Source organism: Nyctereutes procyonoides, unplaced genomic scaffold (assembly GCF_905146905.1).
Source record: "Nyctereutes procyonoides isolate TBG_1078 unplaced genomic scaffold, NYPRO_anot_genome, whole genome shotgun sequence".
Classification (NCBI taxonomy): Eukaryota; Metazoa; Chordata; class Mammalia; order Carnivora; family Canidae; genus Nyctereutes; species Nyctereutes procyonoides.
The window spans coordinates 5,522,488-5,542,644 of record NW_026575121.1 but is presented as its reverse complement, the minus strand read 5'-3'; the positions used below and the strand labels follow the sequence as shown (position 1 = coordinate 5,542,644).

The 20,157-nt window shown below is 38.1% G+C and overlaps 1 protein-coding gene across 1 annotated transcript in view; it reads left to right on the top strand.

Annotated features, from left to right (window-relative positions):
* The first annotated feature begins 860 nt into the window (after positions 1 to 860).
* The window catches only part of COG3 (component of oligomeric golgi complex 3), a 68,979-nt gene continuing 49,682 nt past the window's right edge, over positions 861 to 20,157 (top strand). Inside the window, exons 1-8 of the mRNA XM_055335902.1 lie at positions 861 to 1,774; positions 10,871 to 11,017; positions 12,982 to 13,043; positions 14,273 to 14,438; positions 15,097 to 15,171; positions 16,423 to 16,515; positions 17,216 to 17,341; positions 18,636 to 18,716. Of these exons, the coding sequence (XP_055191877.1) occupies positions 1,595 to 1,774; positions 10,871 to 11,017; positions 12,982 to 13,043; positions 14,273 to 14,438; positions 15,097 to 15,171; positions 16,423 to 16,515; positions 17,216 to 17,341; positions 18,636 to 18,716 (930 nt within the window). The 5' untranslated portion in view covers positions 861 to 1,594. The remainder of the gene's footprint in view (positions 1,775 to 10,870; positions 11,018 to 12,981; positions 13,044 to 14,272; positions 14,439 to 15,096; positions 15,172 to 16,422; positions 16,516 to 17,215; positions 17,342 to 18,635; positions 18,717 to 20,157) is intronic.

Here is a 20,157-nt window from a genome sequence, read left to right as displayed (position 1 = left end):
TTTTAAAAAAGAGAGAAAGATAGAGAATCTTAAGCAGGCTCCAAGCTCAGGGTGGAGCCCGACACGGGGCTCGCTCTCACAACCCTCAACTGAAAACCAGAGTCATACACTTAATGGACTGAGCCCCCAGGTGGCCCAGCAGCTTGTTTTCTTAATTCAACAATACATGATGACTCTTCTCTCATGTCATTACTTACATATCTGCTTCATTCTCCCTTGCCCCAATTTATAATGACTATGTTGTGCGTTCCTACGTACACTACACATGTTTCAACTGTACGATTTGCCCGGTTCTGACATATGTGTATAGTTGTGAGATGACCACCAACAACAGGGAACAAGATAACATTTCATCAAACCAGGACATTTCCATTACTTTCAGAAGTTTCTTCATGCCGCTTGGTAATTCATTGATTGCATAGAAGCAGGGTTGATAAAACACTTCATTCTTTTTTTTTGTTGCTCAAAACTGCAATGTGGGAGCTCCTGGGCGGTTCAGTGGGTATCTGCGTTTGGCTCAGGTCATGATGTCAGGGTCCTGGGGTCGAGCCCCACCTCTGACTTGTCTGGGAGCCTGCTTTTCCCTCTCCCTCTGCCGCTCTCCCTAATTATTCTCTTTCTCTCTCTCAAATAAATAAAATCTTTAAAAAACCCTATGATATGATTTAAAAGACTGGATAGTATTTTTTAAATGATTTTATTTATTTATTTGAGAGAGGGAGAGAGAAAGAGAGAGAGAGAGTACAAGAGCAGGGGTAGGAGCAAGGGAGAGAGAGAGAGAATCCCACGCAGACCCCCCTCTGAGAATGAAGGCCCCCCCCCCCCAGCAGAGCTCCTTTCCTGGACCCTGAGGTCACGACCCCAGCACAATTCAAGAGTCCAGGGCTTAACCGACTGCAGCCACCCAGGCGCCCCAACACAGGATGGCATTTCAATTTCATGTCTGTGCCATGAATTAATTAATCCAGCCCTTCAATATTGGACAGCCAGCCAGGTTGTTTCCAGTCATTTGATACCATCAAGGATTTTTGATTACAGAAATCTTTGCATTTTCATGTGTTTTCATAACTTGGTTTTCTAACAGCGTAACTACTGCACGTTGGAACAGTTTTATCCCGGTGGTTGGGATCTAGGCGGTGGAAAGTGTCGACATGTCTACACCGAAATCCCACGGGGTCTGCACGCTCCACCCCACCCGGTCAGCTGGGAGCCCAAGCCGCAGATCCCGGAGCTCGGGGGGACCTCTGCTGGCAGGGCTGCTGGCAGGGTCCGGTAGCGCAATTGTCACTAACCCGAACAACACGTGACAATAAAGTTATTGAAGTTGAGACAGAGACTTCCGGTGGGGGCATTTCTACTTCCGCCACGGCCCGGCTCCTCCGCTTTCCCCCGCATCCCAGGCGGAAATAGTCGTCCGCCGCCTAGAGCCACGTCAGTCTTGGCCGCGGTCCCGCCCCCTCGCGCCGCGGAAGCGCTTCCGGGGTGAGGGTCCCGGTGCCTCGCTGGAAGCCCTGGCTCCCCCGGAAGTGGCCCGGGCCTGTCTGTCGGGGTCCCCACCGGCCCGCGGCTGCTGAGGCCCGCAGGGGCGGCGGCGATGGCGGAGGCGGCGCTGTTGCTGCCGCAGGAGGCGGCGGCGGCGGAGCAGCGGGACGCTCGGGAGAGGCTGGCTTTCTGGGATCGGAGACCCGACACGACGGCGCCGCTGACCGACAGGCAGACGGACTCGGTGCTGGAGCTGAAGGCGGCGGCGGAGAACCTGCCGGTGCCGGCCGAGGTGAGGTGACGGGCTGGGCGCGGGCCGTCGGGCCTCGCTCTGCCGGTGGCCGGCCCCAGCCCTCCGCCTGCGCGTGCGGCGGGCCGCGGGGAGCCGTGCCCGGGGCGCCGCCTCCCTCCGCGTCGTAACCCGCTTCCCGGTTCCGTGGCGGCGCCCGCACGGCCAACGCGTCAGCCCGAGCGGCGCGCCCTGCGCGGCGACCTCCCCCTCAGGTGCGGGGACGCGACGGGCGTTTCCTCGGAAGGTGGGCACCCCCGTGCGTCACCCGGCCCCGCAGGTGGTCGCTCGGAGGGGTCTACGTGCTGCTGCTTTTTTTTTTTTTTTTTTTAAAGATTTTATTTATTTATTCATTCATGAGAGACACAGGCAGAGCCCGACGCTGGACTCGATCCCGGGACCCCGGGGTCACGCCCTGGGCTGCAGGAGGGGCTAAACCGCTGAGCCCCCCGGGCTGCCCTCAGCGTGTTTCTTCCTGACGAAAATATTACCGTTTGCACGATTCAGTTCAAGTAGTTACAACGCGAAGAAGTACTTTTTTTTTTTTTTAAAGGTTTTATTTATTTATTCATGAGATACAGAGAGATGGGGAGAGGCAGACACACAGGCAGAGGGAGAAGCAGGCTGCTTGCCGGGAGCCCGACGTGGGACTCGATCCCCACACCCCGGGGTCACGCCCTGGGCTGAAGGCAGGCGCTCAACCGCTGAGCCCCCCAGGGATCGAAGAAGTACTTTTTATGAATTGTCACATGTTTGGCAAACTTTTTTTCTGGGTTGCGAGGGCCAGGTTTAGGATTATTATTTTGTTATAATAATATTTATTGTAATTATTTTATTATTTTTTAATAATGGTTTTTATAAATAAATTTTATAGTTCTTACAATTTAATGATAATTTTTTGAATTAGTTTTTTTTTTTCTTTTTAAAGATTTTAATTTATTTATTCATGAGAGACAGAGGCAGAGACACAGGTAAAGGGAGGAGCAGGCTCCCCGCAGGGAGCCCCACGTGGGACTTGATCCTGGGACCCTAGGATCACGCCGTGAGCAGAATGCAGACGCTCAACCGCTGAGCCACCCGGGTGTCCCTTAAATTATTTTTTTAATGTCGGAAGCACTCATTGTACACGATTTGGAGCTGTGTCCAAAGGCAGATTGTTTTTAGAGACTCAAAGTTTTTTTTTTTTTTAATTTTTTTCTACTCTCAAATTATAGAGGTTAAGAACTGATTTCTTTTTTTTTTTATTTTTTTATGATAGTCACACACAGAGAGAGAGAGAGAGGCAGAGACACAACACAGGCAGAGGGAGAAGCAGGCTCCATGCACCGGGAGCCCGATGTGGGATTCGATCCCGGGTCTCCAGGATCACGCCCTGGGCCAAAGGCAGGCGCCAAACCGCTGCGCCACCCAGGGATCCCAAGAACTGATTTCTTTTCTGATTGGAAAGTTCCCTTTCACTGTGGTGCGCTCCACTGTCAAGGACAGGAGTTCTTTCTTGGGTTTGTCTGTGTGCTTATAGAAGGATGCTATGCTGAAATGAAGGAGGAAGCAGGTGGAAATCTTTTGGCTGGGCTATCAAAGTCTTTTACTCTCTAGATAATAGAAGTTGTTTGCTCTGTAAATGTTCCAGTCTGTTTATAATTGATTTGGCCTGTTAGGGAAGCAGGATGCTTGAATATTGCAGCCCCTGTGGGGAACATAGTCCACAAGAAAAGTAACCCAATTGGGTTTTTTTTTTTTTTTAAGATTTTATTTATTTATTCATGGGAGAGAGAGGCACAGGCAGAGACATAAGCAGAGGGAGAAGCAGGCTCCATGCAGGGAGCCCAATGCAGGACTCGATCCCAGGACCCCAGGATCACACCCTGAGCTAAAGACAGGCGCTAAACCACTGAGCTACCCGGGCTGCCCAACTGAATTGTTTTTATTGTCTTAGCTCATAAACTCTTATTATTCTCATTGAGTGTGAAGGAAAGGGTTTGGAGGAAGTAAATGAAATCTTTCATTTTCACCCCATTTCCCCCCCATATTTATGCAGTATAATGTGCACATTAACCTCATGCAGTTGTTTGACATATATTATGTGCCCACCTTGGGCTGGGATTGAGGATAGATATGAAAACCAAGAGCCCCAGTCTCGTGGAGCCAATAGAATTGTGATCGTGAGCTTGTAAAAAAGAACAGGGTAAGTTGAGACGGTGACCCATGATACAAGGAAAATAAAACAGGATAGTGTGACAAAGGGATGAGGTGTGCTCTAGACAAGGGAGGAAGCCCAAGAAAGTGACAATCCAAGGTGAGAACTCATGATGGAAAATAAGAGATGCCAGCCTTGCAAAGACATTTGAAATAACCTTCCAGGTGAAGGGAAAAAAACCATGTGAAGTCTAGGGTAAGAGATGAGCTTGACAAGTTCAGGGCTTCAGTGAGGGTGTTCTGGTACATGCAGAATAGGGATTGGATTCCTCTGGGAATGAAATGACCTTTATTTACCTGTCTGGGATCTTCCATTATGTCTGGTGGGAAGACTGGAATTGAAATTTTTATCCATTACCACTGTCAACACTAGTGATGAAAAGGAAATGCCTCAATTTTTATTTTGTCCAGTGTATCTGTGGAGGATTTTCTGTAGTATTTCACAATTTTCACAAGATATATTACTTCCTGAACAACTGGAACTAAGCAGGTTTGTTGAATAACAAAAGGCCAGTTAACATGTCAGCAAATATTATAAAGCTGTTAAACTTCTTAAGAAATAGCTTTGTCTTTAATGAAGGGGAACTGGTAACTGGTCTTACCTTGGAAAGAAGTTATATCTTTTTTTTTTTTGGTGTTAGATAAGAGAATTTGGAGTAAAATATTAGGTAGACTGGTTTCTTCTAGCCAGGGCAAATTTTTTAGTACTGAGGGCCTTTTTCTTTCTTGATAAATGCTGCAATAATTGATCCTGAAGTTTACCTGGAATGTACTGTGACAGTTGTCCTAAAGGCTGTGTGTTCTTAATAGATTTAGCTTCTTTGAGCCCTTTTTCTTCTTTATAAAATGGGGATTATACTACTATTTATTTGTCTGATGGGGAGATGTGAGAATTCAATGAAATCATGTATTGTTAAGTGCATATGGCAAACGACCTGCTAATATTATATTATATGCCCTTTTCCCCCCAAATGATTAATAACTTGAAAGAATAGATTAGAATTTTGTGATCCTGAGCTGGTATAGGTGTCTCAGAGCAAAGGTAAGAAAAGAGAGGTTAGTGCTTTGAGGAAGGTTCTGAGATTCCATCTGTACCTCTTCATTGATTTGCTCCAAAGAGAGAAAGGAACACACAGGTTTCATTTAGGGAGTGAATTGTTTAGATTATGAAAGTTGTATTCTCTAATCCAGAACTGTGAAAAAAAAAAAAAAGTAACGTTTAGGAAAGAAAGGTGTGTTTGTTTTCTTCCTGGACCTGCTTAGCTGGTCAGGTAAGATTGATAGTTTATTGTAATTATTATTTAAGATATTATATTAATGTGCTATTTGCATAAACTATACAGTAGCTCTCAAGGACTGACAATTAGGGTCTGTACTCTTCTCTCTGTGGTGGTTAAATGTCTGCTCCATCTGGAAGCTAGCACAATGTGAGTGAGCCAGAGGACTCAGGAGTGAATGAGATCCATCAGTTTATTTATTTATTTATTCAAAGTAATTTCTACACGCAATGAGGGCTCAGACTCACGACTCAGATCAAGAGTTTCGAGCTCCACTGACTGAACCAGCCAGAAGAGCCAGGAGTGAATGAGGGGTCAGAACAGAAAGTTCACGACACCACCACACCCTGTCTTGATTTTCCATTCTGTTCCAGGTGCTTTGAGAAAAGAAGACAGCTGAGCAAGTGTACCCAATGGGGACATTTTTTCATACTCTTAAAAGCAACTTGTTTTGTGTCTCTAAAAAATTACTTCCTACAAGCAGTCAGCGTGACTTTTGCTTGGTTTGAGAGAAAATGGTTTTGTATCAGTGAGACAAAGGGAATGGGACAGGAAGCCTCCTTCTGCTTCTGGTATTTAAAAGTCCTTATGCTTGCAAAGTAGTTAGTATTTGTACATAAAGTAATTCTATTTAGAATGCTTTATCATACATTCAAATTCTGTTTACTCACAACATCTAGACTACAGACTCTGTCTAGAATATTTACACGAGCTTCTCAAGTATCTCGAGTTTTCATATGATTTTTGTTTTCTAAAGTAAATTAGAAGATAAATATTTTTTTGTTTAAAATGGCAGACTGAGCACATGTGTATGACCCTTGGTCCCTTTGACATCACAGTAATAAATGTGTGGCACTCCAAAAAGACAGTATCAGTGAACCTGTAGTTTTGGTAAATTTATGGAAGCCGGGAAGTATGTACTGCTACTTAAAAAAATCTAAAGACTTAATTACAGGGATCCCTGGGTGGCGCAGCGGTTTGGCGCCTGCCTTTGGCCCAGGGCGCGATCCTGGAGACCTGGGATCGAATCCCACATCGGGCTCCCGATGCATGGAGCCTGCTTCTCCCTCTGCCTGTGTCTCTGCCTCTCTCTCTCTCTGTGACTATCATAGATAAATAAAAATAAAAAAAAATTAAAAAAAAGATTTAATTACAAAACAAGGTATCAACATTATTTTTATAATCCAAAAAAGAGATGGTATAAATAACAAAATTTGAGGTTAAATGTAGAGGAAAATGTTAGCGATACTTATTTCTTCATTTTATTTAGCGAGGACCTCGAATTGATGAATTCAGTGAAGACAATGCCGTAAATCTGTGTTGTAGAGTTATAGGGTAACCGTAAATACTGAAAATGGCTAAATTGGCTAAAAGTAGGGGTTGGGGGAAGGATTTACTATTCATTATAACTCTTGATGATTTAGAATAAAGTTATGTTTATGTGTTTTGAATAATTTTGATAAGGGATGATTGATAAACATTGCAAATATCTCTGATTCTTTATTAAGTTCTTCATTCTGCCCTCAAATTCCTTTAAAATATTTCTTAGTTATAAACACTGGTATTGCCTTAACAAGGAACTGCCAGGATAGAGGAGAAGAAGGAAGATTTGGTTTTTACTGAAATAATCATTCTGTACTCCTAGACTTCTAAAATAATGGGCTTGTTATATTTTAATGACAGAGTTATGAATTTAAAGTGAGAGAGTAAAATCCAATTTTTCCTTACACTCTGTTGAGAGAGAATTGAAAAAAAAAGAAAAAAAAAGAAGAAAAAAAAAGAGAGAATTGAAAATGCTGCCTATTAAATGAAAAAGGCAGAGTGTATATGGTACCATTATCCAGGTTAAACGGGTACACTTCCCTTGTATATACATAGACTACCATAGGGAAGAGTTGTGAGAAACTAAGTAACTAATAGCTTCTGAGAAGGAACTGGATGGTTGGAGAATGGGTCCAGGAGAAGGAGACTTTCACTGAATGTCCTTTGAATTTATTTTTTTAAGTAACTGTTTAAAAGGACTGCTATATGTATTAGAAATGATTGTGGAACAAGAGGAAAGTTACTTTTTATCTGTAATTTGGTATATCATGAAGTAGTATCAGACTTCTGTGGTTTAATACCTCATAAACTCTGATGGGAGAATATGATTCTTACATTTTCATTTGTAAAACCATAGTATGTGGTATGACAATCAGGGTTTTGATATTGATCTACAGGATTTTTAAAGATACATTTAGGGCCTTTTTTCTCAAAGTGATTGAGTTAAATTTAGATATAGGTTTTGGTGGTGTATTGAAGGACTGAATTTTGTTAGGTCCTCTGTGTGTTTTCAATATTTTAAATGATTGCCCTGGTGTTTATAACTTATTTCTTTAATTAGTCACAGTCTACCTTTATTTATTTATTTAAAGAGATTTTGTTTATTTACTTACAGGAGACACAGAGGGAGAAGCAAGCTCCCTGCAGGGAGCCTGATATGGGACTCGATCCCAGGACCCTGGGATCATGACCTGAGCCCAAGGCAGATGCTCAACCACAGAGCCACCCAGGCGTTCCTGTTTTGTTTTTTAAAGACTCAGTTTTCTGTCTGGTATTATGTTCCATCTGCTTTTGAGGAGCTGGCTTTAACATTTCTTTCAGCCTAAGTCTGCTAGAAATGCATTCTCTCAGCCTTGTTTAAAGTCTCTATTTCCCTTTCATTTAAAAAAAAAATTCTAGATAAAGAATTCTGGATTGACTTTTTTTTCCTTTTATCACTTAAAAGATTTGCATAACTTCTGATGAGAATTTTTCTGTAATTCTTATCTTCTTTCTTCTGTATGTAATGTCTTTTTTCCTCCGTCTCCCAAGATTTTCTTTTTAACTTTGTTTTTTTCAGGAGTTTGAATCTCATCTGTCTAGATGTGTATTTGTGTGTGTTTGTATTCTTCTTGGGATTCTCTGAGCTGCTCAGAACTGTAGTTTGGTGTCTTTTATTATTTTTGGAAAATTCTCAATTACTGTCTTTTTGAATATTTTTTCTACCCTATTCTCTTTCCTTTTGGTATTCAGATTATGTATGTACTAGATAATTTGAGACCATCCTACTGTTCTTGGATATTGTGTTCAGTTTGTATTTTCTCACTCTGCTTCCCCATGTATGTTTCCTATTGAGTGATTATATTGACTGTCTTTAAGTTCACTGATTCTTTAGCTGTATTGAGTGTACTGGTGAATCCATTGCAGCAGCCCTCTGCCCAGCTTTCTTTACCTTAGCCTGGTCTCCCTGTGCTTTCTGGTATGTTTTTCAAATCTGAGCCTGATTCACAGCTCCTTCCTCTTTTCCCTTTTAACTATTGTGTAAATGTTGGTAATAGAATCATGTTTGAATTTTGTCACAGTCTGTTCATATAGAACCAAATTTTACTCCTAATGAGGTACAATTTTGTAAAGATCACTTATAGACAGTTCTGTTCCCAGGAAGCACTATGGATTCTGATTTATAGATAGATTTACTTTTTCTGTTGCTCATAAGTACAAATAATAATAATATGATAAATAGCAATAGCTGACATTGTTATTATCTGGCAGGCATTATACTAAATACACATAATATGACATCCCCCTCTGCAAGGAGGCAGCTTGTTGTTGGTGATTGGGTGGGGTGGTTCCACAGAGCAGGAGCAGTGTGACTTACCTCTGCAAAGCTTTCTCTACCACCAGACTAAAAACTGCAATTGGAATGAAACAAAGGCCCTTTTACTTTCAGAATCCCTGGTAGTAGCTCACAGTTGCTGCTGACACATTAGACTGAAAGATAGATTTTCACTGGATTTGAGAAACTTAGTTCTTGCTATGTCCTTTTATACTGAGGTACTATGTCACCATTCAGAAAGAGTTTACATGAATAAATGATGCCCTTAATAAGACGTGTTTACATATACCCACAACCTCCTGGCTTCTAAGTCAGACTCATTTGTGGGGAGAAGGCAGATGGAGGACCTTTCCTGAGCACGTTTGTTTGTTTTTTGGTCTGCAGCTTCCTAGCAGTATAAGAAGACTATTTTCCCACACCTGTGTTTTCTTTTTTTCATAATGGTTCGTGATACATACTGTAATTCTTACTTTATAGAAAAGAAATTGAGGATTAGAAACATTAAGTAATTTGCCCATTGTCACACAGCTTATAAGTGAGCAGGAGCATGGTTCCAATCAGGCTGCTCTGTAAGGTGCTTTACCAAACTAGAAAGTATAGCTCCACTTGAACTCAGGTACAAAAACACCCGTTTTTTTTTAAATTTTTTTTTTTTTTTAATTTATTTATGATAGTCACAGAGAGAGAGAGAGAGGCAGAGACACAGGCAGAGGGGGAAGCAGGCTCCATGCACCGGGAGCCCGACGTGGGATTCGATCCCGGGTCTCCAGGATCGCGCCCTGGGCCAAAGGCAGGCGCCAAACCGCTGCGCCACCCAGGGATCCCAAAACACCCGTTTTTTAAAGGATTTATTTCTAAGTTAGTGATGGTTCACTGTGCATCTAGCTTTTTTTTTTTTTTTTTTAGCTTTGAAGGTAAAATACTGTCTTCGGATGAAAGTTTTTTTTATCTAGAAATACAGGTGGGACAATTTTGTAAGGTCCTGGGTCAAGGTTTTATATAGGTAGGCCTTAAATATTATGCTCTAAGGACTAAAAACTGGAATTGAAATGAAACAGGCCCTTTTACCCTACCCTGCATCCACACTCCATTTATTGGAGGTCTAAAAACAGCACGTCTGTGTGACTATAGATAAATTAACACCTGGATTAGCTTTAGTGATTGAGAACTAGAAAGTGTTGTAGGTCTGATGTCATCAAAGTGAGACCTTATTCGTGGGCTTTTCTAAAACTGTTGAGAAACTGGAATTCTTTCTACTCAGTTATAATTTCAAAATTTATCACCAAGAAGGTGTGGGTAAGTGTGCCAGTGGTAGAAATAGCAGAAGGAGATAATTGATAATTATTGATAACTGATGACTATTGATAGGTAATTCTTGGATGTGATTTATTTTCTGTTGGCAAGCATTAATGAGGCCAGGCTCTTTTGTTAGATCCTGGGAAAGACAAGCTACTTTCAACAACATACAGGTTTTTACCTTTGGTGCCAACTTATAAGAGGGTCAAGGAAGGAAATGTGTATTGATCAGCACAGATTCACGGCTAGTATTAGAAAGGTAACTCAAAAATCCTACCTTACAGGATGCCTGGCTCAGTGGTTGAGTGTCTGCTCAGGGCGTAATCTCAGGGGCTTGAGTTCCACATCGGGCTCCCCACAGGGAGCCTGCTTCTCCCTCTGCCTATGTCTCTGCCTATGTCTCTGCCTCTCTCTCCATGCCTCTGTTTGTCTCATGAATAAATAAATAAAATCTTTAAAAAAGAAAATCATACTTTACTAATGGTGTGATCCAGTATCAGGTTTACAGTTTGAGATTAGCATTTAATAGAAAGAACCTAGTTGTAAGTATTATTAATGGCGTTTATTAACCTCAAATGATTTAATAGAAAACGTTCTTTTGTCTTTCAAAATGGTGAGATGGAATAATAATTTTGAGTTTAGAGAATTTTCAAATTATTTAAATATCTTTATGGTTCTTTTTTTTTTTTAAAGCTTCCAATTGAAGATTTGTGTAGTTTAGCATCCCAGTCGCGGCCCATTGCACAGACTTCAATAGTACCTGAATCTACAGAAGACATTCTCTTGAAGGGGTTCACTTCCTTAGAAATGGAAGAAGAAAGAATTGAAACTGCACAGCAGGTGAACGTTAATGTTATTCCTAAGGATGTTTGATTATTCTAAATATCTTAAGATAGGGCAATTAAAAAATATTCTAATTAAAAGTTCTAAACATTTGAAACTATAGTTAATATCAGATCTTTCTAGAACATTCTTGATTTTGTGTTAGCTGTGGCTGTTTTGTGTTTTATTTTTTTATTTTTATTTTTAAAAATATTTTTCATAGATTTTATTTATTCAGAAGAGACACAGGGAGAGAGAGAGAGAGAGAGAGAGAGAGAGAGAGAGAGAGAGAGGCAGAGACACAGGCAGAGGGAGAAGCAGGCTCCATGCGGGGAGCCCTACATGGGACTCTATCCTGGGGTCCCCAGGATCATGCCCTGAGCTGAAGGTGGCGCTAAACCACTGAGCCACCGGGGCTGCCCTGTTTTGTATTTTAAATGAACCTGTTGCCCAGTTATACTTGACATACAAAGATATGATATTTCAAGTTTGAATGTTGATAGCTACTCATTAGGGTTTTAAATATTTCATGCATTTTTTATCTCCCCCAGTGTATGTTGTTATTGTGTTCCTCTAGCGTGCCTGTGCCTGTGCACATACACTCACATGTACACACACAACCCCTCTGCTTGTTGCTAGGTAATTTCCTTTTTAAAAAACTTAATTATTCTCTTTAGATGAATCCTTATATTTATTTTCAGTAATTTACATATGTAAAGTTCTCTTGATTTTTATTTTTTCCTAATTATAAACCTAAATGTTTAAATACCTAAATGGCAGTTTCTTCTGCCATTTCCCCTGTCTCTTCTTCCTACCCTATAAAAATCAAAGCTTAGGCATTTACCAAGTAAAACAAAAAGCAAGCATGCTGACTTGCATGTATGGTAAGTAAGTCAAGAGGCAGTGCTGCAGAGTGAAAAAGAACTCTCCACTGCTTGAGTTAGGCCATCCTAGATGTGAAAGTCACCTCCATCACTTACCATCTTTGTGAGTTTAGGCAAATTACTTGTATCTTGGGCTTTTAGTTCTAATCTGTAAAACAAGGATGATTGTGTACCCATTTTAGGAGATTTTTTCTGAAAGTTAAATAAGATAATGCATTCAGTGTATGGCAGGCACACAGTCAGTGTTCAGTAAATGATAGCTAAGGTACTTGGCAAGCCTAGTATCTTTAGGGAATCAAGCATACCCTTGACTTCAAATCCCACTTGAGAGTTGTAGAAGATAATCTTGCACCATGTCAATGACCTTATTTGGACTCTTTAAAAAAAAAGAGTCGTCTGGGCTAAATTTGTACTTGTGTATCTTTCTTTCAATTTTTTTAAAAAAACTAATATATTGAGTTAGAATTTACACCCAATAAAATATACTCCTTTTAAGTATATCACTTGATGAGTTTTGACGAGTGTAACTACCACTGTGATCAAGATATAAAACATTTCCATCATTCTTCATATTGTTAAGGTCAGTCTTCTCCACCTCTTTTTAATAATAGATATTTTTCATGACATAGGTGGCAGGGCCCCAGGACTCAGATCCAGGTTTAGGTGATACAAAAGTCCATGTTCTTAAATCATTCTGTTATATTATTTCAGTTTATATTTTTACAATTCTTATTAGATAGCATTGATATTAACATTTACCCCAAACCCTATGTTACCTATTCAAATTTAGCAAAGTAGCAAATAGGCATTAGTTTCTTCAGCAGGGATATATATTTTTTACATATTGTATCTTTAATACTCTTCCTTGTTTGACTCCGAATCCAGTGTTTTTAAAATCCTTTGCTTTTCCTAGCATGTAGATATTGACTATGGAATTAAATTATTACCTCCTGGCTTAAAAATAATTATTAATGTCTGAGCCCCAAACAATAAGACTTAGATAGTGTCTACCCTTTTGACTTGCTGTTTAGCATGTAGCCACTTTTCATTTTGTCTGTTTTAGTTTTGTTGACACTATAATACTTTTTATTTTTCCAGTTTTTCTCCTGGTTTGCAAAGCTACAAACTCAGATGGATCAGGATGAAGAAACTAAATACAGGTATGTGGTTCTTGAGTTTGTTGGCTACCTACAGCATTTCATTTCATTTCATTTCTTTTTTTTTTTTTTTTTTGTAATCTGTCTTTAAAAAGAATTAAGGTATATGTCACAACAGTGACATTTTCTTTAAAAAGAGCTAGAGAGGGGATCCCTGGGTGGCTCAGCGGTTTAGCACCTGCCTTTGGCCCAGGGCATGATCCTGGAGTCCTGAGATTGAGTCCCACATTGGGCTCCCCGCATGGAGCCTGCTTCTCCCTCTGCCTGTGTCTCTACCTGTCTCTCTTTCTCTGTGTCTCCCATGAATAAATAAATAAAATCTTTAACAACAACAACAAAGAGCTAGAGAGAAATTATGTGATTAAAAAAAAAGTTCTATCCTAATTAATAGGTTAGGAAGTATAGACATTGGGTTGGTAGATTACTCGAGAAAGGTTTGGGTTCAAGTGGGAATTTTACAGGAACTATAAGAGATATCTGTTGCTTTTCTTTAGATGTAAGGACCCAAGAGATTTTAGGGATGCCCACCTGGACTGAGTATAAAACTGTGTTGTTCTGTTTGTGTATATTGATAGCATGGAAAAAATGAATGGTGCATCGTTTCTAGCTGATTTGGCGACTGTGGGTTGAATAATTGCATTTATTTAACATTAAGTGACTGTTATTGCTAGGTAGTGTGTTAGGGTTTTTGATACATGATTCCACTTAATTTTTACAGCAGCTATGTTAGAAAAGGTATTATTATCATTCCCTTTTTTACAAATGTGCAAACTGAGGCCTGAAAGTAACTTGCTTAATGTCATAGAGACTTGGACACAGCTGGAACTTGGACTCAGGTCTTCTAATTCCAAGTCCAGAATTCTTTCCATGACATCACACCATCATGGGATTTTTGGCATAAATGACCTGAGGGATTGACCTGCTTGGTACTTTGGGATGGCCCTACTGTCTCAGTTTTTGAAAGTTAAGCCAGTGCTTTGTTGCTGATGTGTGGAAAGCTAACTTGTGGCTTCAAGGGTGATTCCTTTTGTTGCTTATAGTTGCAGTGATTTTCCCTCTAAATTATTGAAAAAGGTGTTAAAATACTTTTTGAATATAATGAGCTTTAGTAGTGGGTCAGACTTCTCTCCTGAAATTAAAGCATTTGGGGAAAATTGAGACTTTGTTGTTTATTGACTCTGCTTATTGGGGGAAAATATTATTGCCAATCCCCTTTTGGTTCTGTTTTCTAGACAGATGAGGGATTACTTGTCTGGGTTTCAGGAGCAGTGTGATGCTATATTGAATGATGTAAACAATGCTCTTCAGCATCTGGAATCATTGCAGAAACAGTATCTTTTTGTGTCCAATAAGACAGGAACCCTACATGAAGCCTGTGAACAGCTCCTAAAAGAACAGGTAATTTGGAGTATGGGAGAGAGTGATTATATTTAATATTTTATTTTTAAGTAGACGGATAGAATTTAATTCTAATTTCTTTAATTTCTCCAAGTGTATATTGAAGTCTGCTCTGCATGAGGCCTTGTGCTATGCATACAAATTATTACATTGTCAGACTGTTTTTTATTTTAAATAAGCTTACATGAATGAATGGGGCAAGACAGGCTTTCCTATGTTATGAGCTAGAAGTTCGGTCTCAGTACAATTTCAGAGTGAAGAGTTACGTTAATTTGCTCTGTCCACTCTTTAGACACTTTATAGACAAGCACGGTGATTATAGTAATGGTGGAGTTTATGAAAAGATGAACTAACTGATCTTGATTGCAGTAAAATTTATGATTTAAAGATAGAACATTTAAGTTATTTTATGTGAGTTTTCTCTGTATTTTGTGTGTTTTTTGAAAGGCAATTTATTGTTTTATAAAAGATCATGTTAAGTTGCTGTACTAATCATTGTTTATTAGTCCATAATTGTAGAAATCTTTGAGCATTAGTCTGAAATCTTATGTCTAACATAAACCTGTATATCTGATATAAATCTGTTCAATGAAATTTTGAGACTGGAGTGTTGATTCGTGTATTCTTATACTGATTTTTTTCTTTTAAAAAATGCAAGTCGGAACTTGTTGATCTGGCTGAAAACATTCAACAAAAGCTTTCCTATTTTAATGAATTGGAAACTATTAACACAGTAAGCATTGTTTTTTACTTTTTTGTAAAGTTAATGACTTTATTTTATATTTTCCTTTTGGAATATAACCTTTAAATTTATAAATTGGCCTGAGTGGTATTTGAACTTAATAGTTTGCTTGCTGATAGGATATTCTATTTGTACCTGATGGAGGTAACATTACTAGTTCAGATTTTTAAAAATATGACTTAAGTTGTGTAGTTCTTCTTAAGTTATATTACTGTTATTAAAATCTCCTTGTCAGTTACCACTTATAGTGTCTCATTTGTAAGCTACGAAGATTGTAAAAAGAAATATTAAATTTTAAATCTTGCTGTGTTTGTTCTGTTATTAGTAATCAAAACATTTTTTAAGTTAATCTCATGTTCAGTTTGAAGTATAGTCCTTATAATGCATGCTTATATCCCAAAATAATAGTTTCAATGAAGACTGCTGTGTAAATTACATCCCTGTGTCTTTCTGGCTCATAAATTAATCATAAGTACTATGTATAAATTATTAAAATTATTGAATTAATAATAATTATTATAGTTTACTACAGAGATAGAAAACTAGTAGCCAGTTAACAATGGGATACAAGGGAGATCATTCATTGCCAAACTATCAAGATAAGAAATAATTGTCTGTTTATATTTTAACATACATCACTTATATTTTTATATATTATATATTATATAAAGACGTATGTTATGTAATTTTATATATCTTAATATGTAATTTTATACTTTAAGTATTAAAGATTTATATATTATTTGCATTTATACTTATTTGTGTATGTTTATTTTTATATACACTTACTTGTAGTTTGCTTATAGATTTTATGTTTTACTTTTGTAACATGACTGGGAAACATGGTATGACTGCTAGTTAATTCTTTAACTTGAGAAAATTGCCAGGGTTTGAAAGTAGGAAATTTGTATATGTTGTAAAGTACTAGAAAATGGGAAATCTGGGTAGTTGATGTTTTATTTTAGTATAACGTTGTACAATTGGGTGAATAAATATTTGTTAGTTTATGTAGAGCCCCCTTAAAGCTCATTAGGAATAAGCTGAATTAAATCAATATTTTTTTGGTCCTTTCTTTATTATTATTACACATGGGCTATATTTGAGGATATTTTAGTAATTATTAAAATATAAGGACATTAGTATAACTGTTGTAGCCTAAAGGGAAATATGCTAATTCCAGTACATAATTTTCAACTTTTGCCTGTATATTTTTTGTGAATTATGATTTCTTTTTTCTTAAAGAAATTGAATTCTCCTACGTTGTCTGTTAATAGTGAAGGATTTATACCTATGCTGGCCAAGTTAGATGATTGTATAACATATATCTCATCACATGTAAGTCATGGTATTTTTGCATGTTTTTAAGAAATCTTAACATCCCTATGTATCATTTCTTAGGCTATAAAGTAATTATTTCTTCTGTGGGGAAAAACGTATCTGTATTATACTTGAAGAAAGACTGTAGTAAATTCTTAGTCGTTGTTTGCAGTGGTGTAAAGAAGTACTTTTAGCTGCTGATGCAACAATCCCTGGAGTAGAAGAGGTCCTGGCTGACAGTTTTATCCCTTCTAACAGGAGGAGTGATTTTTATACTGTTGACTTCCTGTTGTTTTAGATACTTCTTTGGAAATAAAAAGTGTTACTTGGGAGGAAATTAAAGGAACAGGCCCTTTAATGTAATCACTCTCTTTCTGTCCACCAAGGATTTATAGCAGTGTAAGGTTTCCCCCACTATCTGAAAGTAGTAGCTGAAATGGCATAAAATGAAACATTTACCATTTCATAAAAGTGAAAATCCTCTTTGGATTTCTTTTCATTAGTGAAAACAAGTACTATTGTAGGTCTTATGTCAAATAAAAGTGAGGTGGCATAAAGTGAACTTTTGCTTGGGCAGGTGTCGGTGGGGTGTGGGCAGCCTGTATTTGTGCCGAGAGCTTCCTATCTGTGTAAGACCCTATAAAAGACAGATTTGTTTTTGTAGTTTACTCTGCCTTTTTTTGTTTCCTCTTTATAAATCTTTCCCTTTCCTTTACAGCCAAATTTTAAAGATTATCCTGTATATTTGCTGAAGTTTAAGCAATGTCTTTCTAAAGCTTTGCATCTTATGAAGACCTACACTATAAACACACTACAAAACCTCACAAATCAGTTATTAAAAAGGGTGAGTTACCTGATGAGGTGGTTTTTTTTCTTTTTTTTATTCATTTATCTTCCGTAATCTAAGTATAAGATTAGTATTTATTAACTAAAAACTTTTTTACCTTTTGTTAAATAAGAATACGTATTGGTTTTATTTATAATACGAAGAAATGGCTGTATTGTATCTGTCCATCAGACTCTTATTTTCAAAAAATATTTAATAGTGTGAGAAGTACTCCATACTATATAGTAAATAGTAAAATTCAAACTATTCGTCATTTAAAACATTTTCTTCATGAAAGTATTGGAAAGAAATACATCAAAATGATAAAAGTGGTTGTTAGTGGTGGGATTATATATAATGGATACTTTGAACTTTTTTCTTTATGTAAGATAGATAATTTAATTTTTTGTGTTTAGCAAATGTATTTTTATTAAGTGCTTTCTCAGTGCTTGGCATTGTACTGGGAACCGTACAATAGAGAGAAGGAGCCAGCAAGGTCCTTGTGCTCATGGAGCTTATATTCAGGAGAAGCAGTCAGCAAAGAAGGAAACAAATTAATTATAGATGGAGCAAAACAAGCTAGGTGGAAAATGGACAGGGTGTTACATTAGAAAATTAAGAGTGAACCTAGCTAAGATGGTCATTGAACACATTTCTTTCATAAGAAAATAAAATAAAGATTATGCATTTTATTTCTTAAGCTCAATTTCTAAAAAACATGGAATATCTTCTTGAACTTTCAGTTCAAAGCCACTGATTTTGGGGTGACAGTTTACTGTTCAGTTGCTCTTAACTGATATGAAGGCCGACTATATAATTTTTCTATTTTGTAAAGTTTTTAATAAGTTTAGGAAATTAATACCTAATCAGTATTAGTACCTACTGTGTTCTAGTAACTAGGCCTTCACTGTTGAGCTGTATAAAACCTTTATGAGTACATGTTATCACCATTTGGTGGATGCACTGAATCTCAGGTCCAGTAATTTGGCCAATATCCTACTGTCAGTAAGTGACTGAGTATGAATCTGAATTCAGGTCTATTTACCATCAAAATTCATGTAACGTAGGGTAAATTTTAATTATAAAGAGGTAGGAGACGACAGCTCCACATAAGGATTTCTCATTTTTAGCAATAGTACTACAAAAGAGATTTCATTTAATATGAAATCTCTCTTTGAGATTTTTCTCTTTAAGCTTTTGGTTGGTATATAGGCCGAGCAGTAGCTGTTTGAAATGATTGGTGTCACATTTTCTGAATAATTATTTCTTGGCTGACTATCTTCCTTCCCTATCTTCCTCCATGTCTCTTTAGGATCCTGCATCTATACCTAATGCAGACAATGCCTTTACATTATTTTATGTCAAATTTCGAGCTGCTGCTCCCAAAGTCAGAGTAAGTCCATTGACATAAATATTACTATGAAGTTTATTTAGCCATCTGCTTTGAAATTCTACTATATTTAGGCCTGTTGCTTATACCAGGAAAATGAACATGAATGAAATGTAGACACTGTCTTTCCATATTACAGCGGTGTACCTTAGTGGTATCTTAAAAGCAAAGGGTATCACATATGCTAATCCAGGAAAAATGGAGAACTAGTGAAGTATTTTATTGTATTTATTCACTTATTTTAAATATTTATTTGTTTAGTTAGTTAGAGAGTGAGCAAGTAAGGAGGGGGGCGGGTAGAGGGAGAGAAAAATCTCCCGCAGATTCCCCTCTGAGTACAGAACTGGACATGGGGCTCAAACTTGTGAGGCATTTTTTTTATTTATTTATTTGTTTATTCATTCATTCATTCATTCATATGTTTTTAAAGATTGATTATTTATTTATTTATTCATTCATTCATTCATTCATGAGAAACACAGGAGGAGAGAGAGGCAGAGACACAGGCAGAGGGAGAAGCAGGCTCCATGCAGGGAGCCTGATGTGGGACTCGATCCCAGGTCTCCAGGATCACGCCCTGGGCTGAAGGTGGTGCTAAACTGCTGAGCCACCTGGGCTGCCCTAGTGAGGTATTTTAAACAGAAGAATGATTTGGTTAGATTTTCCATTTCTTTGAATTAAGGATTCACTGTGAAGAATGGATTGTGGTGAAAAGAGATTTTCAACGGGGAGGCCTGATTAACAAAGATTTTGCCATAGTCCAAAAGTAGTCCAAAAATAGTCCCCTATTTTTGAGAGATAGGGGTTGATAAGTGTTGATATATATTCTTGAGGTTGGGAACATGTGACTTCTTTACTGTCCTTTGTTAGCACAGTGCCTGATACATAAAGGAATGCACTGAATATTTATTTTGAGTGATTGGAATTGGAGGGTGCAGAAAGTAGATAAATGTGTTAATGTTTTCAAATATATCCATGATACAGTTGACTAGAGCTGGTACATGTATCCTTTTTCTACTTCATTGTGAAGATACTAGTAAGAGTAGTCTACCTTTGCTGCCTCTGACTCCCTGTTTCTCTCTTGAGAATTAGTGAAGGATTTTTTTTTTTAATTTAAATTTTAGTTAGCATACAGTGCAATATTGGTTTCTGGAATAGAATTCAGTGATTCATCACTTACATACAATATGCAGTGCTCATCACAAGTGATCACAAGTGCCCTCTTTAATACCCATCACCCGTCTTGCCCATTCCCCTCCCATCACCCTCCATCAACCCTTAGTTTGTTCTCTATCATTAAGAGCTTCTAAAGGTGTGTTTCCCTCTCTCCTTTAGTCCTTTTCCCCTTCCTCTTATGTTCATCTGTTTTCTTTTTAAAAATCCACATATGAGTGAGATTATATAGTATTTATCTTTCTTTGACTGACTTATTTCACTTAGCATT